Source organism: Brienomyrus brachyistius, chromosome 1, assembly GCF_023856365.1.
Source record: "Brienomyrus brachyistius isolate T26 chromosome 1, BBRACH_0.4, whole genome shotgun sequence".
Taxonomy (NCBI): domain Eukaryota; kingdom Metazoa; phylum Chordata; class Actinopteri; order Osteoglossiformes; family Mormyridae; genus Brienomyrus; species Brienomyrus brachyistius.
Genome location: NC_064533.1, coordinates 39,470,396 through 39,492,980, shown reverse-complemented (window position 1 = coordinate 39,492,980; position 22,585 = coordinate 39,470,396). Strand labels below are relative to the sequence as shown.

General features: G+C 38.7%; 1 protein-coding gene across 3 annotated transcripts in view; it reads right to left on the bottom strand.

Moving 5' to 3' along the window:
* Positions 1-10,469: 10,469 nt before the first annotated feature.
* The window catches only part of LOC125751527 (protocadherin-17-like), a 42,712-nt gene continuing 30,596 nt past the window's right edge, over positions 10,470-22,585 (bottom strand). For all 3 annotated transcript variants that reach the window (XM_049030465.1, XM_049030474.1, XM_049030485.1), the window contains exon 5: positions 10,470-13,585. In XM_049030465.1, the coding sequence (XP_048886422.1) occupies positions 12,915-13,585 (671 nt within the window). In that variant the 3' untranslated portion in view covers positions 10,470-12,914. The remainder of the gene's footprint in view (positions 13,586-22,585) is intronic.

Here is a 22,585-nt window from a genome sequence, read left to right as displayed (position 1 = left end):
TGGCATTCCCTCAGCAGGCAAATGTATTTCCTGGCATTAACTATCAGTTACAACTACATCTCCCCCCCCCCCAACCCCCCAGTCATCCACATTGTACTAGCCAAGAGGATTAACGGCAAAGTGACCTCCATGCATGTGTTCGCAGAGCCAAGCTCACCAGATGCAACACGACAAGCACATGGCAGCCAGCGAGGCATATGGTGACAGCAGCCTTTCCTATTAGCGGTACAGTCATGGAAACAAACATTAATTCCAGCCTGAATACCAAAATCCTCCATGTTACAAAACTAGTATCTGATGGGCATGGATATGCGATCCTACACTCAGTAGGGACTCAGGGATTCACATCATATTGTTATTGCTACGATATCTAGATGTAATATGCTGGCTACACAGGGGGGTCTTTAGTTAAATGAAGCTCTATAACTGAAGTAACTTGGAGCTAGAGATATCAAGGCTATCCCTGAGAGAAGAAGAGAAAGACAGCAGGTCCTCTTGATGGACCACAGAGTGCCAGGCTGTTTGTGATCGGATGGAAATTAATTTTTTTTTCCCTTGAGCTGGAAATAGCTCCATCTCTATGTGACTGCAGGCAAGATAAACATATGTAATTCTGCCTTATATGATAAATGAAACATCTGAATCTCAACAAAGCAGGTGTATTAATGTTCTGTTTTTATGTCTAGTTATAATTTTCTATCAAAATATTGCCATAAATTACAGTTGCATTGTTATGTTACTGCTAGGACCAAATAAAATTTTAAATGATTTAAAAGGTAACACTTTAACTGAAGGGGCACAAATACTTGGTAGTAACTCAGTTACTGTTGAAGTACAAACCATGAATAAATCATGAACAAATATGGTCTACCTGAGAAAAGATGCATCATGATTTCATTAATGGTAAACATGAGATCAGTATGATACTTGTGTTATTCATTACTTGTTCCTTCATTAGTTCCTTATAAGTTCCTTAGAAGTCCCTTTAGTAGTTCCTTCAGTGTAGGTTTACAGAATTAACAAATATAGTGGAATCGTAACTGCTTGAGATAAATAATGAACGAACATAAGATCAGTAGGTAACTAAGACTTAGTTTGCGGTTCATTAATATTTAAGTAATAGCATAATACTACATTTTGTGTGCTCCCTTAAGTTAAGTGTAACTAATTAAAATATGTAGCTTGAATGCACCTGTAAATGTAACTCTAGAAGCTGTATACATAATACTCCGTGTTTTAAATTTTCCTGAGACTTTTACAGCGTAACATAACTGTTGTCTGTTTATTACAGTCATGTTAAATAAAATATTGCATTTTAATTTTAATTTGAATTTATGAAAAAAAATGTTTTGAGGGCCATGGAGGATAATAGAGGAACATAAGCTAGCTACATATAATATTTATTGCTAAAGATCACTTTCCCTTCCGGTATCAACTCCATTGACATTGACATTTACATAAAACCACCAAGCACTTGAAAGTAACCTTGTGTTGCATCCTAGATTTACCTGCAGGGTTAGTTCACACAATACATCCTCACTACAAATACACTTAATAGCCTTAAAGAGCCAGCCTAGAGTGGATACATTTTTATTTTCTTTTTTTTTCAATTTCTCTTTCTCACTCACTCACACTATTTATCTCCCTTGATCGTTGTCTGCATTGGCTCAAAGCTGTATTTCATATTAGCTGCTTTACATGGTCATTGTGGGAAACATCACCATGATTGTTCACATTCAGCCCAGGAACTTCAAGGTGAAGCTCCATGACCTCAACCACATGTGCATTTGAATATTTGTTGTTGTTTACGGCAGAAGCTGAATAGATACAGTACAGAAACTGGTAGCTGTATTACAGTTACAAGCTCAAGGAGCAGAATTAAATTGAACGAGGTTGACTTCTTAAGCCAGGTTCTGGCAACCAGCCAGCAAGGCACACCCATCTGTTAGTGGCTCCTGGCAACCATACCTGAGCATCGGTTTGTTAGTTCAGCCACACTCCTCTGTGGCCAATTTAAGGCTTTATAAGAACAAGAAAGCAGAAGTGGAGGTCTGCTGGATTGTGTTTGTGTTGTACCAGAAGTGTACACAAAAATAATCAATAAAAGCTTTCAACTGGGCTTAAAGTTTCTTTTCAGAAACTGATTGGCCTACACCACCTGCTCGTATTTAATTGTTTCTGAAAGAATGAAAATGTCATAATTGACTTTGAGTCTTTCTGAATGAACACATCTCAGAATCTACTCAGAAAATGTGTGAGCAAGGTTCAGCCTCACTATGATTCTGTCAACAAACGTGAGTGTATAATGCAATGCAGCTACAATACTTATCAATATTGTTACTGGAGTGATTAACTGTTTTTGTATTGTAATAACCTCCAATTCAGATAAAGCTTGTTCGGTTGCCTATATTCCTGGGAAATAAATAGTAATTTAGTCAGTAACTACAGGAAATGAAAAGGATTGTATTCCTCTTTCATTTTAATCTCTGCTTATAAGTAAAGTATGCAATCATTTTGCAGACCATTGTATGCATGGTAAAAGAGGCTTGTGATATATAGACATTGCTTGTGTATAATTAATAATGATTTGTTCATTACGTCTTCTTTTGCAAAGCGTCACCAACTGAAGACAGGTACTTCATCATAATATTCGGCTAGGATGTAACATACTGAAGACAGGAAATTAAAAGACTTGAACAATTAACTCAGTGGGAAAAAGAACTTAAAAACTGTAATTATACGATACTATTTATGTATGCATTAAACAGAGTCAACTAATTATAAAGAACCAATGAGAGCCCCCTTTGAATTGAAAAGGAGCAAAATTTATCATATTGATTTCATTGTTACCCTTTCTATTTTTCTGTTGAACTAACTGGTAGCACTTTACTTACTGTAAAGCTGTCATCTATAATGCATTATAGATACCTTCATAATGCAGTATAATGGTCAGTATAAAAATCAATAAAACATTAAATCATCATCTGTTGACAGTCATAATGTCCTTCCCCGATTGTCCGTTCCTCCTGTGTGCCACGCCCCCTCATCTACCCCGTGAGGATTCCCCATGTTCACCAGCTGTTTCCTGTTGCTGTCATTAGTTCAATGTATTTAGTCCATGTTTCAGTTTATTTCCCCTAACCCCTATTCCCCTATTGTTTCTTGCCTGTTCCAAGTCGTCATTCCAATAAATCCTGCATTTTCCCAATCCTACGTATCCCGGCTTCTGCTTCCCCGGTCAGCGCCGTAACACATAAGGCACTACAGTGTTGATTATAATATTTCATATGCTCCAATGAAGCTGTCATCTATAATTCACTATAGATACCTTCATAATGCATTATAATGGTTAGTATAAAAAATTAAGACGCTTCATGCTGCATTATGAAGCATTAATTATGTATAATAAACATGGCTATAAATGTGTTATGCCTCTTTATGAAATATTTACAGCCATGTTTATAATGCTTTATGAATGCATCATAATGTGTTATGAAGGTGTTCATAGACACTTATGGAAGTCATTCGTAGAAAATGTTACTGTCGTTAGTTAGTTTACTTATCTGTACACTGCGTGCCGTGAAAACAGGTGTGCTCTTAGTGACAGCTTCTTGAAAAGGGATGGAGTTTCAAAATCTGTATCTTTTAAATATTCACATTTCCAGTCATTGTAAAATTATCCATGGTGGTGCCTTCAGAATACAGCAAATTTGTCCTGGCCTGTTTGCAAACAGTTTCCCAGTTCACTAGACATGCCCCATATCTCCATGCGGGAGTAAATCTACTGTGGAACTGGTGGCTCTGGGGAATCCATGTAATATAATATGAGGGTAGAGCATTTGGTTTAAATTTGAAGATTGTTAATGACAGAAATGTAAGGTTTTCTTTACTTATGTCTTCCAGCCACTTAACCAGTACAAGTTCTTCAGTTATCTCACTTTTAATGGTTTTCACATATGCATGCGTTTATCATTGTTATTATGGGCTTTTCTCCTCACGGGTTTGCGTGCCAAACGCTTGTTAATAGATGATATCATTCATGAACGTACTTCCATCCATCCATCCATCCATTTTCCAAACCGCTTATCCTATTGGGTCGCGGGGGGTCCGGAGCCTATCCCGGAAGCAATGGGCACGAGGCAGGGAACAACCCAGGATGGGGGGCCAGCCCATCGCAGGTCACACTCACACACCATTCACTCACACATGCACACCTATGGGCAATTTAGCAACTCCAATTAGCCTCAGCATGTTTTTGGACTGTGGGGGGAAACCGGAGTACCCGGAGGAAACCCCACGACGACATGGGGAGAACATGCAAACTCCGCACACATGTGACCCAGGCGGAGACTCGAACCCGGGTCCCAGAGGTGTGACGCAACAGTGCTAACCACTGCACCACCATGCCGCCCCCTAATGAACGTACTGACTTTTCCAATTTGGTTATCACAAGTAACATGTCTTAACATTGGTTTTTATATTAATGTGGAATAATAATGTTGTGACCAACGAGGAGCACAGACTGGGGAATCAGGAGCAGGGAGACCAAGAATCAGGAATGAGGGGGTTTATTAGGGAAAACGATAAGGCGAGGCACAAAGCGGCAATGGGGAAACACACTCGAACGCGGAGTGAAATACACAGGACTAATGAAGGAAACAAGGAACAGCTGGTAAACGCAGGGAGTCCACACAAGGTTAAGGAGGGGGGTGTGGCACACAGGAGGGTCGGACGATCAGGGCGTGACAGAACCCCCCCAAAAGAGGCAAACACCGGGTGCGCCTAAGGGGACTGAAGGGACAAGACAGGGGACATGGGACCTAGAAAACAAAAGCAAGAACATCAACGGGGCACTGGAAACAAGACGGACACTCAGAACAGGCACAATGACAACTTGAATGGGAAAACAGGACCAAACAACACAGTAGGGGAGCACGGAGGAATGACATCAGGGGACACACCCACGAACGGAAGACAAGGGCTAGAAGGTGTGGAGCAAACATGGGGGGCACGAAGGCAGGAGGCAAGGAGGGTAGCGATAACCGTGGACGCCGGCTTGGGGGAATTGGAGGCTGGCGATCCAGGGGCGACGAACATCGGACGAACATGGGCAGGCAGTGGAGACAGAGACGGCCCCTAGGAAAACCTCCGACGTCTTCTACCGTCTTCTGGTTCTCCACTTCTTTTTGCCTTCTTTCTTTGGCAGAGGATGGGGCACCTCTGGCAATTCTGCTAGAGAACCATACAGGATACAGTCTGTGGCTACTTGCTTAAGGTTGGCTTTGGCCACCACGTTTCTCAGCCGCCGCAGGTTCTTGCTTACCTCTTCAGCGAGGTGAGAGTCTTCAGACGGGGAAACCTCTTTGAGGATGTCCTGCATCTGGAAAGCGAGGGCTTTAGCACGGGTTCGTCCCTTACCTCAGGCTGATATATATACAACTCGGAGACCTCTGTTAATCTGCAGCAGTGATCATGTTTGTATCCTCCTTGAAGTACCTTTTGTCATAACATTCTTGTTGTACTGCAGCTGCAACTGGAATCTCAAGTGAGTTCAGGTATATTTTATTTTGCGCGCACTCATTTCCAACTTTATAGATGTGATCCCATAAAGCCTTTAACTTTAAATAAAAAAGTCACATTTTGTAACTTAATATTCATGAAAAACCTATTGAATTTGCAGCCACTCTATGGCAATACAATAAGTATAGTGGTACTCATAAGAAGAATAAATGTTATATGTAAAAATATCCCCTCATGAAATGGTGGCCATTGTGTTTTAATGTATATGTATTAAAGATGAAAGCACAAACTAATTTAAGGTATTTACCTCAGTTGGAAAGTAATTCAGGAAAAATATGAGAAGAGCCTATCTGTAACTTGGTCAACAGTGCTTTGAGCCTACGTTTCAAGAATAAGATCAACAATAAATTTAAAGGTGAATTCAGAATCACATAGAAACATTATCACATTCACGTATAATGCTGTATTATAGGACATTTTTGATAAAAATACAGGATGCTACCAGGTTCATGAGCAAAACTCTGCAACTGCATGACCAATGTGCTGTTTAAGATGATGCTGGACTGTTTCATGGCCAACAAATGTCATTTGCTCTTGTCATGCAGAGTGAAATGACTACATTGGTTGCAAGCTCATAATCATCCTTTTTTCCCCTGATCCTATACCCACAAAGCTAATGAAGGAGCTTTGCCTGTAATTGGTAAGCCCATGCAAAACATTAATCTCTTTAAATTTATCTCTGTTTTCCAGATATATTCCCAGGTCTCTTAAGATAGCTGTTATCAAGCTTATGCCCAAGAAACCTAGTCTTGATCCTAATGATCCATCTAGCTAAAGGCCTATCTTTTAACTTTCATTCTTATTAAAAGTTTTTTCAGATTTTTCAAAATTATTTTCCCTGAAAGTACCTCATGAGATATAAGATATTGTGTATGACACATGGCAAAATGTTTCTTCACTGCTTATGGTAAACTTTCTGTTTTATTTGGGACTGAAATCTAGCTGTTGTTATTGTATACTAACATTGGTCTTACTATATTATATTTTTCTAAAAAGAGTATCAGTTCATCCATCCATCCATCCATCCATCCATCCATCCATCCATCCATCCATCCATCCATCAGTTTTCTACACCCGCTTTTCATAATGTAGTGTTATCTAAATCATCAATTAACATAGGGGGTGGATGTTCTAGTGTGCCACAGGGCTCCATTCTGGGCCCCATTTTCATCTTTCTCGGTGTGGTGCCCATGCGAAAATTAGTCATATCAACTATAATGATAACTACAACTGCAATTTCAATCACATGCCTCTAGCCTATCCATCCTTTCTAGTATCGAGACTTCATCCATCCATCCATCCATTTTCCAAACCGCTTATCCTACTGGGTCGCGGGGGGTCCGGAGCCTATCCCGGAAGCAATGGGCACGAGGCAGGGAACAACCCAGGATGGGGGGCCAGCCCATCGCAGGGCACACTCACACACCATTCACTCTCACATGCACTTCTATGGGCAATTTAGCCTCAGCATGTTTTTGGACTGTGGGGGGAAACCGGAGTACCCAGAAGTATCGAGACTTATAACATTAAATTCAGAATTATAATGTCAGTTTATCAAGATAATTTTTTGCATATACAGTGCTGAATATAAATGGTTCTTTTCAGCTTATGGTGCTATGATGTCACAAGAATTTTCTGTCTTGTTATTTTTTCATTATGCTAGGTTATCATGGTATCTTAGTTATGTTTATTTTTATATCATGCAAACTAGGTAAAAAACAGAAAATGAAATACTTTTCGGCCTCTTTTGTCTCCTAGGTAAGGCTACCTGGTCCCAACATCATGGACAATCAAGAGTAACCAGACATCTAGCCAATACCTTGACAGAGGATTGAACGCTTCATCCATTGTACTGATCTAGTGTGCATCAAATCTCTCTCATGCGTCTGGTAATCAGATCACCTGGCAATGCTGGCTAGCCCAAGTTAATGTCAAACATGTTCTACAGATCTCATATTTGTGAATGTAATTATCGATTTATACATTTATATGCATATTTCCTAGGAAGATCACAGTTCTTGATTGCCTCAGTAGGGCAGGAAGTATAATTTGTCTGTTTTTGTGTTTTTGTTTGTTCTTTTCTCATGCTTAATATAGCAAATTTTCATTGATTCATTGGTGGGAAAGGGACATTCCTAGTCATGGAATCTAAATAATATTATACAATTATAATATCACATTATACATTCAACAATAACTTCACATAAACTTCCCAGTTTTAAGGGGTTAAATTTCAAAGTGACATCGAGTTAACTGATTGATGTTTAATTTACACAAAACAGGTTGATTGCATTTTCAGTTTTATTTTTTTTTCCAAGAGGTGAGCAGCATTGGTGACATTTAAAAGCCTTATTAATCTAATATCTGATAACGATTAAATATTTATTAACTGATCTGGCAGTGCCAATCAGCAATGCACACTGACAAATAAAATGACCCACGTGATGGAATTCATATTCTCCTTCATAATAAGTGTCTGCAGTCCATATTGACCTTTAGATTTAGCATTTTCTCTCTACTCTGAGTATCCCCATCTATGGCATCTCTCAGCTCATTATTTGCTTATCACAGCCACTTATCGCAGGACCTAACACAATTCACATTGCTGGTAAAAAGGATTGATTGGCCACCTAAAATAAGTATGAAAAGGTAGAAAGTAGCAGCAGAGAGACTACTTTCTGCTTTCAGGTTGTGCAGCTCTTCTTGTAAAAGGTATCAGCTTGAGCTCACAGCATGTCCTTACTGCTTTCCTGATGGGCATTAAAATCCCAAAACAGATCAACATTCGTTGCCTCTCAAACGCTTGAGGCAAAAACAACGACAGCTAAGGCCATAAAGATAGGGTGCCAATATGAAGTATGGAAAATATGTTGAACTGATGTTATGATCTGGCACTTGCTCCCAATGTAATAGTTAAGATCCTTATTTCTGTCATTAACCTTTGAAACTGTAACAGGTTTTCCAGTGGTCATGTAAAATTATTAATAGATTCACGTCTCCACCATTACATTAATGGTGCCAATTAGACATTGGCAATCATGCATTTTGTCAAGAGAAATAGGACCCTGTGGAGGTGACTCTGGATTAAATGCATATGCTGCTCTTACAAAGGAGATACCACCCAAATGGTGAATGGCGAAACTGTGTAGGAAAACTTAGCTGTGTTGCTGTGTCCTCTTCCCGTAATGTATGTTCTGTACATTCCTGGCTTCATTTAGATGTTCATGAAGCAGGCAAAAAGGTTTAAGTAAATAAAGCTTGCGTTTCGAATCCCCCAGTTTTTTGTTCTAAGAATCAAACTGTCATATTCTGCATACCTGACAAAGACTGGTTAGCTTACTTTTAAGGACCAGGCAATGAGGGGGTGGAAAAGATGAAGATTTGAGTTGCAAATACAATGCACCCTACTGAGCTGTTACTGCTCCTTGCATAATTACCAGCCGGGTGCATTTGATCCAGTAAAGTATATCATATAATTCGCTCTTCATAATTTCAGCTTTATGTTTCAGCTTTGTGTAATGTGCCGTATCTTGCCTAAAAAGAAATGATTAATGTTTCTGTCTTGCATACAAAAAGATGTGTGGAACATTCAGACGTTTAATGAAGGTCTGAAGACAGGTGCCCCAGAATCTCATCAATATAATTAAGAAACTTATGGATGGAATAAAAATTGAAGGAAACAGCAATTTATATTATTTAGTCTGCAACTTTTAAAAAATCGGACCTCCATCTTGGCTTTCTTGTTTACCTGCATGACTTCCTGCTGTTTGATGACTGCTGAGTCATCCCAGCACTTCCTAATTATAAACAACTGACTCATTACTCTCTGGCACAGCACGGAGTCCCATTCCCCTTCCAGTTTGCAGTTATGCTAAACATTATTCACCATTAAAGAGATGAAGCGACAATCATGACGGAACAATGAGACAGGCTTTGTGTCCAGCTCACTGATAGCAGGATTCATTTTGGCGGGTCGAAAATAACAAACCACCACTGTGACACTGACAATTAATAGGTAGTAGATTTGCACATTTTAATTTTATCCTCTTGTTGCTTTCACTATAGAAGCACCTACCATGCATTCTATGCTTTTTATCTATTCTCGATTTAGGTCACTTACCTTCAACATTAAATAAACCCAGACAGTAAAATTGCAATAACATGCTCTGCATGATTGGAAAAGTGTCTTCGTAGGAGAAGGTTAATAGTAAATAGTTAATATATTTGATAGCACTGTCATTTCATGAGGTCAGCATGGTGAGCCTGAACTTGGCCCTTGAAGTTGTCCCTGTCTTTGGGTTTCCTGTGGGATCCTGTATCATCACTATGCTAACTGGATTAGAGTTAACTAAAATGGGTGGATTAAAAAAAAAAGTTTCAAACAAACAAGGTTATTTCTTATAAACACTGACAAGGTGTGAGGTAATATGTTTCCACTGACATTAGATGGAAATGAGAGAGATAGTTTCCCTATCTGCATTGCAACTGTGCGTGACACAACCAACTGAATATATTCACCCATCAGCAAATACATGATTTAGTCTTTTGTTTGCTGAGAATCTCAACTAATGAGATTAATTAAAAAATTAAAAGCCTAAAGCCAAACTTAAATGATATGCTCAGTGCTGCAATTCATTCTGAGCCCAGAAAACAAAGAGCAATGAATAAGACCTGCTTAAAATGAACATCTGCTTCAGTCCATGTCAATAACGCATTACTATTAGTCACCATGCTAGTGTACATCAGTCACAGACACAGAACCTGGAGTAAACTTTAGGTCATGTGATATTTCTTTGTGTGCCTTTCAAACTTTCTTTGCTAAAAATCTACTAGTGAGAGATAGCTATTAGATTTTGTTCAGTCCTATTGATTTATTTTTCCAGACATACCACAATGAACATAGATGACAATACAGTTTACAGTATTTATGGTTTTACTGATCAGTTTCTCACTGTTTGTTTTTTTTTTGGGTGGGGGTGGAGGGGGGGGGTTAAAGGATTGGAAACCATGTGACCAGATTTGGGCAGCTTCCTTGACTAACCAAAGGCTTTATGAGACTCATATCAGGATCGAATGCAAGCTTCATTCAAATGTATTTCAATACACTTTGATAACTTGCTACCGAACAAATCGATCTTCAGAAAGCAGACAGTAATGTCTGTGTAAATATTACTTAATTTAAGAACGCATGACCTCACTCAAACAGACTGTGAGGTAAAGTTAAACATGTGATAGGAACTCAGCCCACTGTTCTGTTCTTTATTAAGAATGTGATTATTAAGGATATAAAGGATATGTTTTTATGTTTCAGTTAATGACAAATATTGACTATTTACATATATATGTACTTGTAATATAAAAACAGATCCTTTAATTCATCTCACAGTTTCAGCTACTGCTCAAACTGAGTAATAAAATAAATATAAGTAGTAATCGGTGGTCAGAATATATAGAATATCCCTATTGTGTATCTAATTCAATACTGTACTTTTTCTTTAAAAAATTAATTTTCAACATCTGTCCCATTGTGCATTGAAAATTTTAGCTAGCTTTTCCATAACTTATACAAAGCCGCAAAATATTCCCCAGTATCACTTTTCTCATACTATATTTTTCTTCACATCATGATCCATGAATGATGTGTACCTGTTACATAAATGCCTCATTTAGAAAATAAAATACAGTAAAAGGAATGGAAAATAGAATTTCAGTCATCAAGTTTAATCTAATATTGAGGGAATACGATTTATCATAAATCCGTAATGTCCCGAGAAAATACATAAAATGGTCAGAGGGAACTTTTGTTTCATTTACAAAAGCAAAATGGTGGTTTTCTGTGAATAATGTATCACTTCACGGTGGTCAAATTCACTACAGTCACAGTAGAAGTTTACCTAAGACAAAGTATGGCGGCCTTATTTGCAAGGAAAAGAAATAGCTATACAAACACAGGGTTTTCCTCTAGAAAAAAAAATAGCTGCCTTATTAACAAGATGCCAGCTTTCTATAATTACTCATTGGATTGTTGCTCCCCCCTCCCCCCCTCAGTTGGCTAATCAAGCAGTGAATCAGAGTTCACTTTGACCACCAGACTGTCCCAAAGCACTGCTACCCAATCCAGTAGGATAAGGAGCAGATGAGGAAAAAAACAAATAAATAGTACAAATAAACTCATAGAGTTCGATGACTACTAAGGAAACAGTTGCCAAATACAGTGTAAGCCCATGTATATTGCAATACAACCATATATCGATTTAATAAAATACACAATATAGCTCTTATACACATAACAATTTGGCTTATATGCACACAAATTGCAGGAAATCAAAAAATATGTCATTTGATGTAAACACACTGATTCAGATACATTGTAACATTAAATTATATTGCGTATAGCAGTAATATGAAGGGACTTTTTCTTTTTTAAAAATTTCTGATGGTCCCCCCTGCAATAAATAGTACCTCCTATATTGTTTACCATTAACTGAAGAGTTACTGATTTAAACATTATTTTCAGGTGTTTTTTTATATAAAAACGTATAAATATTAAATATTATTTTAATACGGAATATACATACATATATAAATATGTATGCATGTGTATGTATGTATGTACGTATGTATGTTTTCACAGTAGAGCAAAAATGTCCAATATATAGGATTGTGATTGCAACACAGTTGGGTTAGACAACAGACCTTACAAATACATGAAAAACAGGAAACTGATGAAGGATGGACACTTACACAACAACTATGGTGTATTCTCACTGCTTCACTAATCTGGAATGTTCTATATGTCAGATAAATATAGAGAAATACAGTTTACACGTGATTATTAATGGCAGGTGAAAAATGGTTACATTTTTTTCATATAATCCTCAACCCTTCACAGATTTATGATCTCATTATGCACTTCAAACGACACTGATACAAACTCCGAAAAGTCAAGTCACACATGTCCTTGTCTGTTTGGTTACATTGTGTTGGTCCACCATGCCCCCATTTTTGCACTGGCTGTCATATTAAACTAGCGCTCTTTCCATCATCATCACGGGTGTCCCATAGCCTTCTGCTGTGTGTGAAGGGGTGATCCTGTCAGAGGACAGAATGACATGAAATCTTTATGAGCTGGTGGGCACTTGGAATATAGAAGCCAGAGGCAGCTGGCCTCTTCTCTCTGTTCCAGAGAATTTAAGTCCCATCATTTTATTCATTTGCCCCAAATTTGTTCACTTTAAAATGTCCCCTTTAGTTCTTTTTTTCCTGTTTCCTTTTTTTTAAAATTTTAATTAATAATTTTATTCACCGCTTGTACTTGTGAGGGTTCAATCGTTTCACTTCCTCACGGATGTGGTCTCATTCCCTCGACAGTCTTGTAAAAGCTTGTCGATGTGCCGGACCACCTGGTCTGTATCCATGGCCTCCTGGTGGAGCTCAGGGTTGTTCTGGTCCAGTGGATCCAGCATGTGGTCCATCTCGCCAGATTCCTGGCCGATGCGAGGGTGGACGTCCGCCAGGGCCTTGGCCATGGGCTCAGACGGCAGATACGGGGAGTCTTTCAACTGTTTATTTGGTGACAAGTACTGGCCATCGGGAGGTCCATACTGGCTGTTCCTCAGCTTGCCCTCATTGGGCTCCGAGAGCCCTGTGCTGGATGTACATGGAGACGTGCACAATTTGGTGGGGCTGTTAGAGGCAGAGGGGACCTCCTGCAGCAAGGGGCTGAGGGCACGCTTGGCTTTTAAATAAGGTTTTACATTAGCTACTAAGATGGTGTGATCCCGTCTCTCTTTCCCGAAGGTGCAGAATGTCTTTTTCCCATTGGGGTTGACAGTCTCATAAGTCTCTGTGTCCATCGTGGTTTCCATTCCTGCTGGTACAAATAGGTTGGTGCGGTAATCGGCGCCCTCTGCCTGATTTCCTGAGGGGAACTTCGGCATCCAGCATCTGTCAGAATGGCCTAGCACTCTACATTCATCTGTGCAATTAACGCACTCTTCCTGTTCTGTGGAGACAAAGACATATATTGTCAGTCCTTTGAATAAAGGTTGAATGGGCACAGACACAGGGAAACAAGTCTATATTATCTAGCTTTACATAATACTGGTGTTTCACTTTTGTGACAAGAGGCAAATGAAACAAAAAGAAAAATGAATAATTATATAAAAGGATTTCAAGGGAATATGGAATATCAGTTGGCGGACTCCGTGTGGTTCCATGACAATGATCAAGGGGATGGCAGCGTTCGCGGAGAGTTCCAGCTACATTTTGGGCTAAACGGGAGAAAAACAACAACAGTTCAATTTGGCAAGGAAGTACTGTTGTTATCACAAATTTATGTCACTGGGCTTTGAAGCTCTCCCAAAGCAGACCATCCATGTATTATAGCCAAGTTCCTTGTGCATTTCAGTGTGTGTCTCCCTTTCATCTCAAATCAGAAGAAAACGCAGTTTGGATTTTTATTTATTTATTTATCAATCTATTTATTTATTTTGGTGGCATGTCACATGATTACTATCAGTCCTTTCACACAAGAAATACACATGAGGAAAGTCTTGCACATTCAGAGTTTGGTCTCATTAATCCATTCTTTTTTCTATGAAAAGTACAATCAATATAGTCACTACAGTCGCGAATTGAGAAAAAGCCATTTATGTCCTTTTTATCGTAATCCCCCTATATAATAACACTTTTACACAATCCACAACTTTGACAGAGCCGTGGGAATATGAGAAACTGAAATAGCAGACCAGTGGCAATTGTTATTAAGAAGATTGTACTTAATCAACTGCACGACTTATGGTAACAAAACAGATCATTAGCAAAACTTTCACTAACGTGCTGTTATGGTTGGCAATGAAAAAAGAGATACATATTTATTGCAACCTCTTGAAAATTGCTTTTATTAACACTCTGCATTCCCCAAGCTGTCCTAAACAGAAAATTATTTACTGCTAAATAAGATTAGATGCATCACACTTATTTGGAGGTTTTACATCAGGATTAAATCTTCCTTGACATATTTATGAGCCACCTTTCTAACAAAACATTATTTGGCTGCTTAGAAAATTACACTTGTTTCTATTTTGTGGACGATATTGGCATTACATTATAAAACAGGCCTGGAAAAGCACAGCCGATCGCTTAGTGGTAAAGGATTTAGGCCCCAGTAGCTTGACAGGATTCCTGCTAGTTCAAGTGCTATATGCAGTCATACTGTTGTAACTTTCAGAAATGAATAGTACACTATAAACATTCAGCCATATACAGGGAAAAATTCTGAAATGTGTTGCTTTGAATAGGATGATCCTAGGCAACCACGTAGCCAGCAAAGTACTGAAGTCAAAACTCAGCAAGCAATCCCTCAGAGGAGTGAAAGAGTGGAGTTTGTTGCCTGTGGAGATGGAGACTAGGTTTTAATGGTCCCGCTGGGTAACCATTTTTCTGAGAGTTCCCGTTATAACAGAGGAGCACAGGTAATTATCCTTATTATATGCTTATTACTTGTGTTGCAGCACATCTTTTGGTATTAGAGGGGTGTATCCACAGAAAAAAATTCTGTGTCACTTTATAATAAGACAACCCTTATAAAGGGTCTACGGTATGAATGGTTTATTAATTAGGCTGTAACACATTTGTAAATCATTAATAAAGAATTGTACACAAGTTCTGACACAGTTTCCTATTTATTAAGGAGTTACTACTATTACTGAATTACTATTAAGTGGCAAAATGGAGCCTTATTGTAAAGTAGCACCAAAAATATTCTTAGTTGTTGTGAAATTGAACTGAAATTCACAAATTTTTCGCCATCTCTGACACGGACAGGCAACACAGGACCTTAAAAGACATTTACACTTCATAAAATCAGACAAACAGACAGACCCTGATAGACTTTGAATGGATTCTTTCTCTCAATTTTAAGTAATTTATCAGACTTAGCATGACTGACACCAACAAAATACAGAATATGTGTTTGAAACTTACTTTTGCCAGTTGAATGACTATTATGAATGTAATATGTCCTACTGCTTAGTTTCAAGCTTATATATACAGTCAGTCCAGGTATAATGTGACTAAGGCATTCCTGAAAAAAATTACTTACTAAGATATACATATCCAATGAAAAAAATAAGGTTAGGGGAATGTGACTCTAAAACTTAGTAACTTATACCAAATGAAATGTATAAAATAATAAAAGCAGTGGTCAATAATGTAATGCAATGCATTTTAAATAAGAAATAATGAGACATTAATAAATTATATCATAAACATCTCCTGTGGGTCTTATGAGTCTCAGGAGAATTGTCTAATAACTGCTCAGCCGAATGTGCTGAACTCATCAAATTCGGGAGTAGTCATGGCCGAAATGACGCGTTGTGAACCATTTGCTGAACTTTCTTACACCACTAGATGGTGCTCTTGGTTTACTTTGGGGCATGGTTTAAGCCCTTTTTTTGAACAGAAAGTACCATGTAGTGGCGTTAGAATATACAGCAAATGGTTCATGAGGTGTCATTTTGGTCATCATTAATCGGGAGTAGTGCCATTATGAGACTGGCATGAGCATAGGGCAAACACAAAGGATTATGGAATGTGGAGGACAAAGAAGGCAATATGGCTACAGGCAGTCTATGAAAAGCAAAATTAAGAGAATAATAATAAAAAAAACCTTTGCTGTGTTTTTATATGATAATTTGTCAAATATTTTTACATTTTTAGAATCTAAGACGTTGACCTGTGCAATGCATGGATGTACAAGAAGTTTTTTAGATTTGAAATCCGGTTTGACCGATTCACTGAAAAGAACCATTTCAAAGGAATTATTTGTCCATGAATCGGAAATTACAGTTGTTCACTTAGCTGTTTTTGTGTGCAAGTAGTGTTTGTTCGCTAAGACGATATCGCTTTGCATTTTGCGTAGTGATTTTCTCTCCAAAAGAAAATCGTGCAAGTACAAATGTTGTATTAGACTTGTATTGATACTAACATAACGATCGTGTTAGGATAGATTTGTGGTACGATATCACATACTGTAGCAGGAGTGACTATAAAGAAATATAGCAAAACATAAATGAAATATTGGCATAACAAAACATCTTGTTTTGTCTCTTACAAGGTAAATGAAACTCTCCTTGATATTTTAGAGGGATTACAATAAAGGAAGGTTTTCCCTAAAGACATACAATGTATTTAAAAAATGTAAACATTAAGACAGACATTCCCCAAATCCCAGTTGTTACACTGTTTGATATTACATTGTTTGATATTACAAATCCACCTTACAGAAGAAACCAAATAAGTACCTAAGGTTGGCAGAAAGAACAAGGAAACACATGGTTGATTGCTGGTTTATTCAATTCTGTAACGATCAAAAAGATAATGTAGCATTCTTAAAGCTCTTGTGTTCTCATAATGCCGAGAGAGGTGCATTAAGGGCTACCACCAAATCTTTTATTAGCATCTAATTTTCGAGCTAGTCTCTTCAGTGAAATCTATGAGAAGCAGGAGATTTCTGATTTCCTGAGTGGTTTAGCCTGCAGACTGCTACACATTGGATTTCTCCTCTCGTCTGAAGAGCGAGTGTGATATCTATTTGAGCTGCCCATTTGTGACATGTCATGAGAAGTTGTGCTTTGATGCCAAGCAGCATGCACAGGGCATAAGGAGAAGCCCTGCTAGGATCCAGCATTATCATGAGTGAGAATTGCATCGGTTGGGACAGCAAAGAGGACTATGTGACAAGGGGACGTGCATGGAAGAATGGGTTTATAAGGGAATGGGGTGTTTCCTTTAAAGGTTTACAGGGACAAGGCAGGGACAAGGTCAACACAATACAGTGGAGCAGGGTGAAAAGGAGACATAAAAATTTAACTTGGCTTGTGCACTGGGGGAAGATATAAACTGAGACTCCCGTCAGGACAGGCATCTGGGACTGGCTGGGTTTACTGGGGCCAAAAAAGAACAGAGCATATCAGTTTACACTCCTATTCATGAACAAGGGACAGGTGGAGTGAATCGACACAAACAAACCTTGTCACCTAAATCTCCCTCCCAAGACAGCCCCCCCTTCCCCTCACCCGTTCTCACACTGTGTTGCTATTTTAATGGAATACCCTACCCACTGTATTTTTCCTCATGTCCTTTGTGCAAAGTGAACCGTCCAAGTGAATAACTCTTTCTGGCAACAAAAATATACTAAAAATTAAAAAGGAGGGCCTCGATAGCAAATTGCAAAGTTGTTAGGGCAAGTGGTCCTGGAAGAAACAGGACTTCAGACTGAATCAGTAATTGTGCTTTTACCTAGTGCACTGAGGTATGGGTTGCACACATTCATACATTTATAAGAACCAAGCGCAATGAGAAAATCCAGAGGCAGGATGCAGAGTTGTCTGATGGTCTGCCAAAAGTGAAGAATAATCCCTTGGTTATATTTAAGGAGCCAGAAGTATTGTCCGGACATCCGCCACTGCAGTGAACAGTCAGTCACATACAATTATCTCATTCACGGGACACTACTAATACTTTTCTCCAGGGGGTACACCACTCATCACCCACCATGCATCTCTGAGAGTTCTTGTCCAAACGAAAGCCTGATTAATGGCTCAACTGCTATCCCAGAAAGAGACTGTTGGTGGAGTGCTTGCACAAATTCCAGCCTTTTTTTTTTTTAAAAAAAAAAAACATAAATAGCTTTCCGTTGTTCAAGAAAGCTGACCTACACTGCTTAACAGTAAATCCTAGCAAAAAGGGCTTGTTTAGTGAGTTTGTTCTCATTTCAAAGGGAAACCTCAGGATGAAGGGCAGACTGATTTTTGCTAAATGTCACCCTCGCCACAGGCTGGCTCCTCCCACTCAGCACGGACGTCCATCTGCACTGTAATACTTTGCATTATGATTAATATCCCCGGATGAATGTGATTAAAATGGGAGCAGAAAGCTGTGGCTGACAAAGCACTGTGCACCTGTGTCCTTGTAGCGAGGCCCAGCTGATCAGGGGATGGGGCGCTACATCCCCTCAGAGCAGATTTTGGTGGCAGCTGGATGGGACCCCAAGCATTTGTGACAGACTGCCACTGCACCTGGTCACCTGGGGCAGGAAGACACTCAGCCAACATCAGGCTGCAGCAGGCAAGCTTAGTACTCCAGGAAACCATTTCCATTACACAGAACTAAGAGTCAGTTAAGGAGGGCCCCGCTTTTGCTTGCTGTCACATTGCTATGAAACAAAATAGCCAAACAATTTCCTTTGGGATAATAAAGTCCCCTGATAATAAAAGTGTACAGATTCAGACTCAAATTGCTTATGTCACTGCTGTCCCCTGTACCCTCTCCTAACCATGACCCTGACAAGATTAATGTATTTAAAGAGGGATGTATGTATGGAGGGATGGATTACTGGTCTGAAATGTATCCGTTGCATCTAAACCAAGCCTAAACTAACAGTTCATTAGTTTGTTAAATATCAACAGACCTTCTGGCTTTGACAGCTAATCTTGTCAACTGGTTACGAAACCCAATAATAACCCTCTCAGTGAGTCTCTACAGTGTCTATATCTTATAATCTTAAGGGGGATATCCAGTTCCTGGATGGCTTTACCCATGAAAAACAACTCTAATGCGGGGCTTTGGAAGAGCCTTTCATCCCCACAAGAAGGAGGAAATTTCCAACATCACTGAGAAATTCCTCAGCTGGCAAAAGGCAACAGGAGGAAGGCCTAGTACGACCAAAATAACACAAAGACAAACAAAAAGCAAACAAACAAACAAATAATATCTTTCCTTCACTCTTTATTCCATTCTAAGACTGATGTGTTAATACCTGAGTTGTTAAAAGTTTATGCTCTGAAGGATGCCAATTAAAGTTGAAAACAGCATAACAAAACCAATGCTTACTTATATGACAGAATATTCCTGATTCAAGTGAAATCACAATTTGTAAAACACAAAGAAGCATACAATGTTATTGATGGAGGTTAGAGATTCCTTTTGTACCAAATGGCAGGTCACCAGAATAAACGGATGCTTCAGAGTACAAAGGGGGGCATGTATTGATCGCTGGAATTTTTCCGTCGGTGTGGAATGCACTCAAGTTTCTTGATCAACTTAAGTGCTCCACGATCTGTCTCCAGTTTCAGCCCGATCGACGGTACAAAGTGACAAAAACTAAAACATTTCTTTGTCCTGTATTCTTTCTGTTGAACTAGACATGATTTCACGGGCACACTTTGGTCTAGTACACGAGAGAGATTAAACATGCATTATTTCGTTTGGTAGCGTAAGTAATAACTTAGATTGCTGTTTTGGATTATTGCTTTGATCATAGGGTGCACTTCTTTTTTGAATATGAACACCACCAAGACTATGGGAAACATACTCATCCATAATAAAATTTCGCTCAGTCTTTTCATCTAGAATAACAACTTCTGAATTTACCCGAAGGTTGAAATTAGGAACTAGGTGCCTCGGTGATAAGGGTAGTCGGTAGTTTAATGGTTAGTTACACAGGAATTGTTACCTGTGAGTCACTGGGAATGACATTTGCTCATTGTTGTAGATTTGACATGCACTCGCTTTGCGGGCATCCGGCTGTATAAATCTATGAGCTGCAAAGGCATGGTCACACAAGTCACAGTCAAAAAAAAAAAAAGAGTCATATTTGAAATTCATAATTAAATGGATTGCTCCATGCGATGCGAATCAACGTGGCACTGAGTTCACACCATCCTCCTAAATGTATTAAAGCCTTCTAAATGGCACAGAGTGAAAAACCTGGTGTGCAATTGCCCAAGAAATGAATAGCCAACATAATTAAATTACTGTGGATAGTACAAGGGGAAACACAGATTATATACTGTGTGACAAGCTCTGGACTGTCAATTGTATAGGGCCAGGTTTTCACAATAAAAGTTAGCTGTTACAATTCCAGATGTCTTTTAACGGTGCTTTCATGTGCCAGATAAATTTTGTATGTAACAGAGGAAACACAGACCAAAGACGAGATATTAGCTAAGGAAATCTTATAAGGTTCCAGTAAGGCTGCAAAATGGAATCTTATGTAAAACCGCTGTCACTACAGCCTAATATCTTAATAATACCTCTTTCAAACCGCATACGGGAAAATGCAATTTCTGTTCGCTACAATTCTGTCTCTGGATGACTCTGAAAAGACGACATGCTTGGACTCCCTAAGCTATGCTGCAGTCTTTCATTTTATGTGTAAAAAGCATGTCCAGTTTATCTTTTGGGGCAGCCATCTTAAAACAAATAGGGAGAAACAAAAGGCCTCATTCAGTACCTTTGTTTGAAGAAAATGTATAATTTACATTTTTCAGCAACACATACCTCTAAGACTAATAAGCTTTAATGGCATGGCAATTTCTAAGGAATGCCCTGAGGCTTGCTGTTAAAAGCAAAAGGGACAATGGGGTCATTTAAGCGAGAGTCACCAGGCTTGGATATGCCGTATAATTTAAAGTAAAATGTGCTTTTAAAGAAATGCACCTGCCTGAGACTATATGAAAAAAAAAACAACAACCTGCAACACAAATGGCCCAGTGTGTACCTTATCTTTCATCTCCACAATAAATATTCTACGACGAAGGCAGCTGGGCAGGTGCATATTTCACCTGGAGAGATGTTCGGCACAGAGCAGTCTTATTAAAACAGGCGAAAACAGCGAGAGGCTCATTTTAATCTGCAGTTTAAGCCTTTGTAATTGGGACATCAGGGATCACAGTCTCCAGTGGTGACTGCATTTCTGTGCCTACTTATTATTACTATTATTATTATTTTCCATACTGGTTGAGCAGTACCATACTGGAACTGCCAATGTTAAATTATCCCCAAAGGGGAAGGAGCCGCAATGCCCTCTAAATTAAGTATAAAAAGCCAGAGCAGAAAATGGGTCCAGACAGTTGGCAACTTTGTTTTACACTGCTTAACAAAAACTGTTGACAAGATCTTTGAAATACAAACTGTTATTTTTGAAAATGTAATGACTGATACAGACTCTGAGTTTCCTGAATTTTTAATCATTGTCTCACTAACAAGAAAATTGTATGTCACTATTAGATAGCTGCGTCCGGCCAGTAATTTACAGATCTGGATTACCAAAATACACATTGTTATTAAATCATATGTATGACGTAGTGTCAGAACTCTTGAAATTTATATACACACACACACACACACACGCACACACACACATACATACATACACACACAGTAAAACCTCGGATTGCGAGTAATTTGGTTTGCGAGTGTTTTGCAAGACGAGCAAAAATTTTCCTTAAATTTAACTTGATAAACGACCGAGGTCTTGCAATAAGAGTATTACATATATGCTTTGTCTACCGAGCGTCACATAATCACAATTGAGCCAATGGTTCTTCTCTCGCTGTGGGATTGTGGGTAATCGTTTCCCATGCTCGATCCCAGTCGGCGCCCCTCATTCGTATAGTCAAAGATTAGTAGAAAAGCACCACCAGAATAAGGGCGTAGCAGTGCGAGCGATGAATCTGTTTAAAGACAATGCAATGCACATTTCCACTAAATCAAAAAGGAGGCAAAAGCGGCTGTCATTGGATAAGTTTCTTGTTAAAGTCGCGCAAAAAGAAAAAGATTCCAGTGAGCCAACAGATAGCATTGATTCTGTTAGTTACAGTGAAAGTCGTCCAACAAAATAACCCTCCACTTCTCCTCTCTCTCATCTCCCTCACACCATCCGCAATTCTTTTCAAAGGTAAAGTGCAGGTTAATTTGTTTTATGTATTTTTACTTTATATTTTGTATTAATAATTTTTATATGAATATTTTTTGGTTGTGGAACGAATCATCTGAGTTTCCATTATTTCTAAAGGGAAAATTCGCTTTGATATACAAGTGCTTTGGATTACAAGCACGTTTCCGGAATAAATTATGCTCGCAATCCAGGGTTTTACTGTATATTTATGTGTGTGTGTTTTTGGACTACGAATCTACTAAAATATTAACATAATACATA